Source organism: Sciurus carolinensis, chromosome X (assembly GCF_902686445.1).
Source record: "Sciurus carolinensis chromosome X, mSciCar1.2, whole genome shotgun sequence".
Lineage (NCBI taxonomy): Eukaryota > Metazoa > Chordata > Mammalia > Rodentia > Sciuridae > Sciurus > Sciurus carolinensis.
In genome coordinates this window covers 64,731,197-64,743,634 of record NC_062232.1, presented here as the reverse complement: position 1 = coordinate 64,743,634, position 12,438 = coordinate 64,731,197, and the positions used below count along the sequence as shown (strand labels likewise).

Sequence of the window (12,438 nt, the reverse complement as noted above, 5' to 3'; positions counted from 1 at the left end):
ACATTTTCATATGGAAGACTTGTTTAGGTTTGGTGAACCTAATTAGTGTACACTTGTTTCCCAATTTAGAGCACTTCTTAAAAAACCTGATGTTATCATGATCCATGCTTGTAATGATGTTAAACATGCTAGGTACCTGAAGTGCCTTCTTAACCATGAAAATAGTATGTTGTGTTCAATATAGAATCCAGGTCTGGACACCCATCCAACAAGACCCCTTTGTCATCTGAAAATACTGAAGTAGAGAGCAGTTTGTGATTTGGTCAAGGGTGCTTAGTTTGTGCATGACAGAGCTAGGAATAAAAGCAAGTCTCATCTCTTCTAATGTTCTTTCCACAGGAAAAAACTTCCAGAAACTTTCATACTTGGAAGACCAGTAATATATGTATAATATGTAGTGAAAACTCATTTATAATATTAATAACATGTAATCTATTGTTTTTGGTGTACACATATTTTAAAGATACAAATACATCATAATTTAATAGATTTCAAAAGCGTCATCTACAAAGCATGTACTTTAACATTTTAAAAAATTATTGACTATAAAAAAGAAAGGACCCTTTCAAATGGTAAAGCTGACTCATAGCACGTTTATTTATTTTTTTGTGTGGGCACTGGAGATTGAACCCATGGCCTTACACTTAGGTAAGTGCTCTGCCATTGAGCTATGTCCTCAGTCCTTATTTTTATTAAAATTTACAGATCTCTGACTACTTAAAATTGTCTACTAAATGTTATTTTGTTGTATAAGAAACATCCATTGGCATACTCTGAGTCAATTAGTATTTTTTTCTGATTGATTTAATAATGGTTCCTAACAACTAAAACTAAAATTTCTCTGCCTGTGCACTCTCTTGATAGAGTGAATGTTTGATTACCTATGTAACATGGAAATTATTTGAGCTGCCATGAAGCCTGTCTAATTTGGGACCACATTATTCTACACCTTGGCCATAGCCATCATTGATTAGTCTGTTAATGTAAGGGTAAATTGATCAAGAATATTCTTAACATCCAGACCAGTATTAATATGGTATAATGGAAAACTTTCAAGAATTCTAGACATTGTGAATAACTATTCATGGAAAAATCTGTGTGAGAGGGTTGGATAATGTATCCCTTCCAGACCTTTCCAGATCCTTCCAGATGTGTTATTTTATGATAAGTAATGCAACTGAGTTTTTTTTTTTCCCTAGAAACTATGCTTTCTTTAGGGATTAGAATTATAACTCACTTGAATGTAGTCATACAGCTGAGTGGAACCCTGTACCAAAGGGCTCAAATATTCCCTGAGTGGCTTTCTTTCTGCCTGGCCCAGATGAAAGAAAATCTGGCATGTAATTTATATTCAGTTATTCAATAAAAGTAGGATCATGGCCTGGAAACATTTTTTGAGCTCTCAAAATTTTCTTTTATTTATGTCAGTTTCTTTTGCATTGATGTGTCTAATTAGACACTTAACTATTCAAAAGGATATAGTAAAACATTATCGAAAGTAACGCTTGAAGTTTACATTTTTTGCCATACTTCACAATTTACAAGATTTTATCTTGACTAACTCTGCCTCATAAGTCACAATACAGTGAGGGTCTTGAGAATTTTAGTTGGTAACAGTTTATTATTTCCTTTTTGGAAAACTGAAGCATAGATTTTATTTTGCTTGCTTCCACTCACAGAAAAATATATGATAGGGAAGATAGTGGTGGTGTACCTGCATGTTAAGTTAGAAAACAGGGGAATGGGGATAGAAATAGCCCATAAAACTATGTGATAGATTGAAGGAGGTGGATAGTATATGATTTCTGTTTTAAATAGAGCTAATTGCAAGATGTTAGAACTATATTTGAGTATAGTTTGGATTTATTTTTTACAGGATGATGGTGTTGTTAAAGAAATCCCTATTACTCATCATGTTAAGGAAGGTTATGAGAAAGCAGATCCTGCCCAATTTGAATTGCTCAAGGTTCTTGGTCAGGGATCATTTGGAAAGGTAATGAATAATTTTTTCTACATTTGTTATTTTTAAATGTTTTGGTAGTTGTATATGGACAGAATACCTTTATTTTATCCGTTTACTTCTATGCAATGCTAAGGATCAAACCCAGTGCTTCACATGTGCTAAGTGAATGCACTGCCACTGAGCAGTGATTAGTTGTAGTACTCTGGAACATTTTTAAAGACATTTATTGAATACTCAGTATTTATACAACAGTTGTATGAATAGTATTGATGAATGTAATGTATATATTAATTGTCTTAAAGTAACCTAATACCTCTGAAGTGTAGAATATAATATGTGAAATATATAGAAACATTTTTGGGACACACAAAGGACAAAATGAGATGGATTATGGCTTGGCAGCAAATTGGTACAAGGAGATATCTAAAGACAGTAGATAGGATTTGAACAGTTTTCCAGGGAGAGAAAAACTAGAAAGGGCTATTAATAGATTGTAATGGTGGTGGAGAGGTGGTTTTCAAACTGACCTGTAGAGTAGGTATGTGCATTCTAGACACCTTTATTTTAATGATTCTGAGAGTAATCTTTATTTAACTATTTTTTTAAATTTTTAACTGTTTTATGATCTTAATTTTAGAATAATAGAGATGAATTTGGCTTAAATGAAATTTCACCATGCAAACATTTCAAACCATTAAGATTAATTGTTTTGTTATTGATATATATATATTTATGTATGCATTTATTTCTTCCTAGCCTTATTGAAAGATTTAAGGCTTTTATAGATGAATATTAAATAAAATAGTATTAAATATAAGTGGCAATGTAAATGGAAGCAGAAATATTAGAGCAGAAAATATTAGATGAATCTAGGAATTCATGTTGTTTTTCACAAATGTATGACATAATGGCCTAAAAGTCTTCCAAAAATGGGCCAAAAATGAAGACTTCAGTTTTCTGGCAACCAGTGTAAGAAAGCTGTTGTATTCTAATGTGTTATTATTGATAATATCTTTAAAGTAGAAGCAGATTAAAAAGAAGAGAAAAATTTCTCTCATGAATCTTCATAAAGAGAATAGTATAATATATTGAACTTTTTCAATCATATCTTCACATTCAATATGATGAGTTGTCATTGTAGTCCTTAAATTCATGGAACACTCAGTTTTGTGCAGGAATTTGGTTCAACAAGGACACTGCTAATTATTTTTTTTAAATTCGTAATGTTAAAATATAGAATAGTGAAGTTTATGCAGTTAATTAACCAAACCGAAGAAATATTGAAGTGTTTTTTGTTTTATTAATTAATTAATTTTTTAATTTACTTATTATTTTGCTTCTTAGGATGTGAATGTACTTGTTTGTCAGGATTACATCATTTGTGTATAGGCATTGTGTAGGTATGACTTGTTATATGCTGAGCCTATTCAGGAATTTGGACAAGGCTGTGAATCAGATAAGTGTAGGAGCAATTCCAAGAAACTTTGGGCTGCAGAGTTTTATTTAAGTTTTTTTAAATAAAGTTTGTATTGTTAAAAGGCAGTAAATGGGATTTTTAGTTCATATAAAGTCTTATGGTCTTATGATATTAAATGTCTTAATAGTCTATTTAGTGGGGGGAAATCCTAATAAAGTCAATTCAAATTACACTTTAAAAAGCAAACTTTATCATCATGAAAGGTACATATAAAATTCCTTCCAAAGCATATATAGTATTATGCTATTAATGATCAATAACATATGGTTTAAAATGTAGTACACTTAAAAACTTGAATTATTCTAAAACAAATTCAGGCATAAACATGTTTGAAATCATGAGATTGGACTTATTTATATATCAGACAACAAATCATATCTATATAAAGCATACTTTCATGAATTATAAAAAAGAATGTTTTTGCTTTTGTGGTAATAAAGCCTTTAAGTGTGGGACTTAAAATATATTTAAAAAATATCAAACTCTTGTGCTATTAAATAACTGTCAAGAAAGGTTTTAAAAATATATTTTTATATTTTAAAATATTCTTTAGTAGGTATTTTCTCTATAATCAGCATTTAAATATGTGTGATCTTCTACTTCACCTGAACAAATGCTAATTGAGTACTTCTTAATTAGCATTAATGGAAAATATAAAAGCCCATGTTATTGACAGAAAAATATATTGAAGTTATTCATTTCCCATCCGAGCAATTTCCTAAAATAATACTAGTGTAACTGAAAAGGATTCTTTCCTGTTAGAATAGGTTTGGTTTTATATACAATAGTTGGAAGCCAAACTACTCCTTCTATAGTTGTTTGTGAAAAAAGGACAGAGAGATATGATGTCTTAGACTGAAAAAAGGAGACCAGGTAATGAACAAATAAATGGTTACTTCTCTATATTGTGAATGATGACTTCTATAGATGACATATTGGGATTCTAAGGAATGTTAAAAGAGCTAGTAAAAAAAATGGCTGTTTTGTATGACAGCATATTTGTGAAAACCTAGAGTATTTCTTTCTTCCTTATTCCCTCTTATCACCCTGAGTACTTATTTTTTGCAGTTCCTCTAAGGACTGTGTTCTGGAATAGTATTTCTCATGTATGGTTTGCATATCCTTGGACATCCCTAAGACCCTTTCAGGGAATCTTCAGGTCAAAGCAATTTTATAGTAATCCTAAGATATTAATTGTACAACTGCTAGCACCTTGGCACAATAAAGGTAGGGAGTCTAAATAGTACCAGTAATCATTGTGTTCTTCACTGCCCCAACCTTAAGGTTGTCCTTGATGAGGGATTAGCAGTTTATCTAAATAATTTATTAAAATTTTATTAAATCTCAGCCCTGATATACCCTTATTTTTAATATTCTATGATGAAATGGAAAGTACATATAGAATAATTTGACTGCATCTGGAAATAAAATAGATGTCTTAAAGCAGAACACTTGTGTAATTTTTTGGGTTGTATACTGAAGTAGCTAATTTTTCATATATTACCATTTATAATAGAAACAATGACAAACTGATTACTATTAAATGGTACAAATACCATGTCATAGATTTTGAATTAAGACACCTCCCCATTGTGTTGAAATATAATTATCATATACATGATGTGCAGTTAAGGGTTTTGAGTTATACCTAGGGAAATGGGAAACACAAAAATAAACAGTTCTTCCATCTGCAATTGTGGGTGAATAAGTTTGTGTTACTTATTTGCATTTTAAACTTAAGCAACAACACTTGATTAGAACTTCTTAGGGTTTGTAATAGCAGGTTGAGAGGGAGAACAAGTATTACTTATTAATTGAAAGAAGAAAAAAATTCTTTTCTAATGAATAATTCTTATAAAACTATAATCTCTTCATATTTCTTTCATAACTGAAGCCTTGTAAAAACCTAGCTTTTAATGAGTCACATTCTTAATTTGAAAAGATAGTATAATACTTAAGTTTTCTTAGTAACATTAAAGAGTTAACATTCACTTGTATATTGAGATAATGTATCATCTTGATTCTTTTATGTGTCAGACAGTAGATAAGCATTGCCTGTGATTACTCACTAGAAAATAGAATGTCTGGTAACTTCTAAAATAGACCAATAAATAAAGAGAAATGGAAGTATCAAATTCATGGTAATAAACTTTGTTTGTTTCTTTATTAAGGACATGGACATGGGCCTGGGTTTTAGAAGGAAGACTTCACCTCAAATTAGTCATTCATTGTTATTTTATTTCTTATATCACAAACTTCTCAAAGTATAGTACCATGTCATTTCCTTTTAAAATTTTCATTCCTAAAGTGGTTTGTATGAAGAGTGTGATTTACTCAATGAAGGAGAATATGAGAATATACTAACTAAAAATATAAATTACTATATTACTTACTGGGAAAGTATCTTTATAACATTAGAGAAAATGCAAGAACAAAGATATGAGCTAGTGAGTTTATGGATAGCCAAGAATGTCTTCATTTTTCTAGCTTTTTTGAAACATATAGCCTATTATTTTTATCTGTAGTTACTTGACTGCAGTAGCATACCTGAACTTCTTGCTCTTGTCTAAGTGCCTTAATACCTGTTGGTCAACCTTAAAAAAATGAGGAAAAAACTCAAAAAACAATGACGTGAATTTCACTTTTTAAAAAAATTTTCCTATTAGGTTTTTCTGGTCAGAAAGAAGACTGGTCCTGATGCTGGGCAACTCTATGCAATGAAGGTGTTAAAAAAAGCTTCTTTAAAAGGTAGAAAATTAGAAAGTTTATTAAAATAGAGTTTGGAATAGTTTATTTTAAGTAATATGCTATACATTGCATATATAATGTGAGTAGATGTGGTTTCTTAACATTAGTAATTCTTACAGTTTTTGAACCAGCATGTAAGGAATTAAAGAGAATGTATCTTGGTAAAAATTTCATGCTTAGAAATGTGACATATTGCTTGCCTCGCAAGCATAAGGCCCTGAGTTCGATCCCCAGTACCGCAAAAAAAAAAAAAAGAAAGAAATGTGACATATTTAATTTAATGTTATCTAGATATACTCTTTTCTTTCACTATTTTTTTTCCTGTTATATCTTTGTTGATGTTACATATTAAGAAAGCACAGTCACCTACATATACTTTATACTATCTTCTAGGCTATGATAGAAATAATAATAAGCTCAATTTCTAATGATAAACTCATTTGCACAATTAAAGGCTACTACACAATAAATGCATAGTAGCCAAATTTTGATTTTTGCCACTGTAACCCTTCTCTAGATATATACTGAATTTGTTTATGTTCTGAGAATATGATTGTTATTATCTAGGAATATATACACTGTAAACTTAGGCACCTTTGAAGTTATATTTTATTATTTTATATTCTTGATTGGTAAATCATTGATTAGATCATTACTGAAATTATAAGTTTAATATGTTCTACCCTTTTGTAATTTTTAGTTCGAGACCGAGTTCGTACAAAGATGGAGAGGGATATACTGGTGGAAGTAAATCATCCATTTATTGTCAAATTGCACTATGGTATGTAATCCTTCTCTTATTTAGAGAATTGGAGAATGAAGATTCCCATTTACATAATAAAAGAACAAGAAACAAATACTTCAAATTTATTAATGTTATTCAACTTTGTAAAATATATTTATCTGAAATGAGTACAAACATCTAGCTTTTAATTTTAATTATTTTATTGTCTGTGTTGGTTAATTTGTCCAAGGTAACAAGATAATGTCTTCTGCATACTTGTCTAGTAGTATTCCTATACTAGGCTGAACCTCCAGTGATCTTAGGCAGTAAACTACTGTGATAATTTTTGTAAACTATTTGGGTATTTGTTCATAATAACAATATTAATCTTATTTCCTGGTTCCATTCAAGAGGATCATGTAGTTACAGTAGTCTATTTTTTTAAAAATATATTTTTATTAGTGGTACATGGGCACACTACCTTTATTTTATTTTTTTATCTTTATGTGGTGCTGAGTTTCAAACCCAGGGCCTCACATGTGCTAGGCAAACACTCTACCACTGAGCTCCAACCTGAGTACAACATATTAGTCTGTTTGAACTATTTTTTTATACATAGAAATAACAAAATGTCATTCAAAAACACTGAGAATCATTGAACAAACAGGAGCTTTGGAGTCAGGTATTTCTAAATTTGAATCATGACTCCAGTGTTAATGTATGGATGAGATTGTGGAATATGGCTTCCCTGGGGAACTAAAAGATAAAATGAAACTACTGATGCAGTCTACTGTGTCACTTTCATTTTCTTACATTTAAAAAATTAGTAGCAGCTACTGATTTTATTCTTAGAGTAATTTTGACAAATATTACATTAAACTATTTACCCAGTTGTATTTTAAGGACCTGTAAGAAATTTGCATCCATTATTCTTTCACTCTTTGTTACCCTAAAAGAATAAAAATAACATTATCTGAGAACCTTTAATCTCCAGTATATCATTAATCATTAAGCACCTACTGTGCAAAACACTGTATTAAATGCAGTGGTTATGAAATTTATAATCTATAAAGAACACAGACATAAATGAAGTAATTTATAAATCAAACCACAATAAATATCATAAAAGAGGCATACATAAAGTATGATGAGATCTCAAGAGTAATAGCAAATAATTTTCATGTGGATGGAGTTAGGGATGATATAGGAAATTGAAAATCAAGAATCCTGGAAAAATTAATGAAGGAGGTGTTATTTTTCTTGATCTTTATGGAATTAATAGATTTTCAATAGATGGTTGGGGTGAAGTTTAGACTGTGGTAGAAAAACATGGTACAAAAAAAATCAGGAAAACATTGGTGATAGAAATTTCTGTGTAAAGCCACAGGCAAAGTTGATTTTTTTCTGAGAAGGAATTTATAGCTATATTAACACTGGATTAAACAGTGCATTTAATTTTGAGATGTTATCCAACAATGGCCCATGTGAGTAAATATTTAATCACTTTATATTGTTTAGGGATGAGATTCTAAACAGACATATTAGCTTAAAAGTGTATTAAGCTTTTTAAGCCTTTTAGATTGTTCTGGTACTACATTATGATTTATAATTAGCTTTTCAGACTGAAGGGAAGCTGTATTTAATATTGGATTTTCTCAGGGGAGGAGATGTCTTCACAAGATTATCCAAAGAGGTGAGTATAAATTTTTACTGAATTTTGTAGAAATAAAAACTAAGAAAACTCATATTTTCCTATAGCAATTCAATTGGTAATTATTCTTACTGTTTCATTGCATAGTACTTAGTGATGTGCCAGTTAATAGCATTTTCTGTCTGCATGTCATTTAAATCATCTTGATGTACTACTGTGTGCAATTCATTTTACTTTTAGACACACAAAACATATGAATAACATTGAATTAGATAGGAATGAGCCTAGGACTTTTGCTACTCAAGGTACCTAAATGCCTTTCAGGGTAATATTTAATAAATTCATTAAAATAGATTTATTGAAGTATAATTGACATACAATAAACTGTACATATTAAGTATACAGTTTGATAAATTTTGACATGTATGTGAAAACATAATTGAAATCAAAATAAGTAGCATATCCATCATCTCCAAAAGTTTTCTTATGTGACTTTGTAATACCTTATTCCTACCCTAACCACACTGAATCTGCTTTTTGTTATTATGTGATTTGCGTCTTCTAGGAGGTTATGTAAATTTAATTATACAATATCTATTACTTTTAGTCTGGCTTAAATCAGCATAGTTATTTTGATTCATCCCACATTGTTGTATGTATCAGTAGTTCATTTTTATTACCGAGTAGTATTACCCATTTTATGGATACACCATGGTTTGTTTATCTATTCACCTGTTGATGGATGTTTGAGTTGTTGCAGTTTTTGGATTTTACCAATAAAGCTGCTGTAAACATTCATGCACAAGTGATTGTATGGACATATGTTTTCATTTCTCATGGGTAAATACCTGGTAGTATAATGATGTGTCATATAGAATGTGGATATTATAGCTTTAAAAGACATTGACAAACTGTTTTCCAAAGTGGTTATATACTTACATTCCCACCAGCAGCATATAAGAGTTTCAGTTGCTTCACATCATTGGTAATTGTTGGTATGGTCAGTCTTTTATAAGTTTGGACATCTGATAAGTGTGTAGTTGTAGTATCTCCTCATAGTTCTAATGTCATCACACTTACTAACAAATGATATTGGACATCTTTTCCTGTACTTATTTGCTATCTTTCTTCTTTGATAAAATGTGTTTGAACCTTTTCTCCATTTTAATTTGTTTGTGTTCTTACTGAGATTTTGGAGTTCCTTATATATTTGGATGTTATTCCTTGATCATATATGTTAGTTGCAGATATTTTCTTCTAGTTCACAGTTTGTCTTTTCAGTCTCTTGATGGTATCTCTTGACGAACAGGAGTTCTTAGCAATTCTTTTGAAGTCTTACTGTAGTTTTTTCTATTAATTGTGTCTTTAATATCCTGTTTAAGGAATATTTGCCTCATCCCAGGTAAAGATTTTCTCTTAGAATTTACATTTAGATTTCTGATCCATTTTAATCACATTTTAATACATGGTTTTAGGTATGTGTTGAAGTTTTTTTACATATTATCCAGTTGTTCTAGCTTCATCATTGGAAAATACTTTCATTTTTTGACCGAATTTTCTTTCATTTTATTTGAAAACCAAATGATCATATATATGAAGGACTATTTCTGGATACTCTATTCTGTTCATTTATCTCTTTATGGTAATCCCACATTGTCTTTTATAATATGTCTTGAAGTCAGGCAAGTATAATCCTTGAGCTTTGCTTTTCTTTTTAGAAGTTGTTTTGTCTCTTCCAGTTCATTTGAATTTTCATATTAATTTTAAGATAAACTTTTCACTTTCTAAACAAAAGCCTGCTAGGATTTAATAGGGATTACATTGAATCTATAGGTCATTTTGCAGTTAATTAACATTTTAACAATATTGAGTCTTCCAATCAATAAACATGATCTCTCTCTCCATTTATTTACCAGTTGTTTATTTCAGTTATGTCATCTTTTCAATGTATAGGTCTTATACATCTTTTGACAAATTTATCTCTGATTCATATTTTAATGCTAAAAATAAATTTTATCATCAAATCAATAAAATAGATTTCCTAATTTCAGTTTTAAACTGAATGGAAATACTTATTCTTATATTGAGTTTGCATACCACAGTGTAGCACAACTTATTACTTCTAGAATTTTTTTAAAATAGATTTCAAGGACAATATATTTGTTCTCTGTGACCAAGTTGTTTTACTTCTTCTTTCAATTATAAACATCATTTATTTCTTTTTCTTTGTACATTGTCTTCAGCCTCCAGTCCAATAGGACTGGTGGGAGTGGATATTTTTGCCCTGTTTCTGATCTTAGTGGGAAGCAGAATTTCACTGTAAACTGCTAACTTAAATGTTGGTATTTTAAGATGTTTTTCCTTCTCTTACTGCTTTATAGGGAGTTTTTTTTAATGGATGTTATGTTTTGTCAAATACTTTTTCTGCATTTATTGAGATGATTTTTTTTCTTCTTTAGTTTCTTAATGTGGTGAATTACAGTAATTGATTTTCAGATGTTGAACCAACCTTGCATTTGTGTATGAGTCCCACTTAGTCATGATGCATTATCCTTTTTGACTATTTTTGGATAGTGTTTGCTAAAACTTTAAGAACTTTTACATATATTTTCATGATGAATATTTGTAATATTCTTGTATTGTTTTCTATTTATATTAGCACAGTAATTCTTTCTTCATAAGATAAGTAGGGTAGGATTTTTTCCTCTTCAACTTTTTGGAAGACTTTATGTAGATTCAGTGATAATTGTTCTTAAATGATTGATAGAATTCACCAGTGAAGTCATCAGAGCCTGGATGTTTTGTTTACCATGAAGTATTTAACTACAAATTCAATTTATATGTAGACTTATTCATTTTTGAGTGAACTTTGCTAGCCCCTGTTTTTTAGGATTTTCTCCATCAAAGTTACCAAATTTATAGGCATAAAGTTTCTCATAATGTTGCCTTATTATCATTTTTATAACTGTGGAATTGTTAATGATGTTACTGTGTATTCCTAATGTTGATAATTTATGTCTTCTTTTTTTTTCTTTTTGTCCAACTTAGCCTTATTAGGAGGTTATCAATTTTATTTTTCTCCTGAAAGATTCAGCTTTTGGTTTCATTAATTTTTTTCCCTCTATTGTATTTCCATTCTCCATTTCATTGTTTTCTGCTTTAGCCTTTATTACTGCTTACTTTGTGTTTCATTAGCTTTTCTTTTTCTAGTTTGTTAAGATGAAATGTTAAGTTATTGATTCAAAGACTTTCATCTTTTCTAATAGGCATTGTTACAAAGTTCCTTCTAGTTACTGCTGCTTTAATGTCAATCCCACAAATTTGTATGTGGCATCCCCCCCTCTTCATTTTTAAACTTACTTTTAATTTTCCTTTATTTCCTTAACTCATTGGATATTTAGAAACATTATTTATTTTATAAATATTTGGTCATTTTCTATATATCTTTCCAATATTAATTACTAATTTAATGTCATGATAGTCATTAAACATTTTGTTTTGACTTGAATTCTCAAATTTATTTGTACTTGCTTTATGCTTTAGAACATGGTGTATCTTGGTAAATATTCTATGTGCATTTGAGAAAAATTTTCTGTTGTTCGGTGGTGGAAGGTTCTATAAATGTCAACTAGGTCAAGTTTGGTAATAGTAGTATTTGGTCTACTGTATTCTTACAGTATTCTTACTGTATTCTTACTGTATTCTTAATTTTCTACCTGCTTGTTTTATAAATTAAAAAAATTTGATGTACAAATTTCTAAATTTTTGAGACAGAAATCTTTGAATATAATTATTGATTTGTATATTTTGGAATTTCAGTCAAATTTTGTTTCATTTATTTTTGAAGTTCTGTTACTAGGTTCATTATTCCTTCT

General features: G+C 29.7%; 1 protein-coding gene across 5 annotated transcripts in view; it reads left to right on the top strand.

Annotated features, from left to right (window-relative positions):
* Positions 1–12,438, top strand: part of Rps6ka6 (ribosomal protein S6 kinase A6) — a 105,740-nt gene that overhangs the window by 41,318 nt on the left and 51,984 nt on the right. For all 5 annotated transcript variants that reach the window (XM_047535902.1, XM_047535904.1, XM_047535905.1 and 2 more), the window contains 4 exons: positions 1,877–1,993; positions 6,107–6,188; positions 6,889–6,969; positions 8,526–8,605. In XM_047535902.1, coding sequence (XP_047391858.1) covers positions 1,877–1,993; positions 6,107–6,188; positions 6,889–6,969; positions 8,526–8,605 — 360 coding nt within the window. The remainder of the gene's footprint in view (positions 1–1,876; positions 1,994–6,106; positions 6,189–6,888; positions 6,970–8,525; positions 8,606–12,438) is intronic.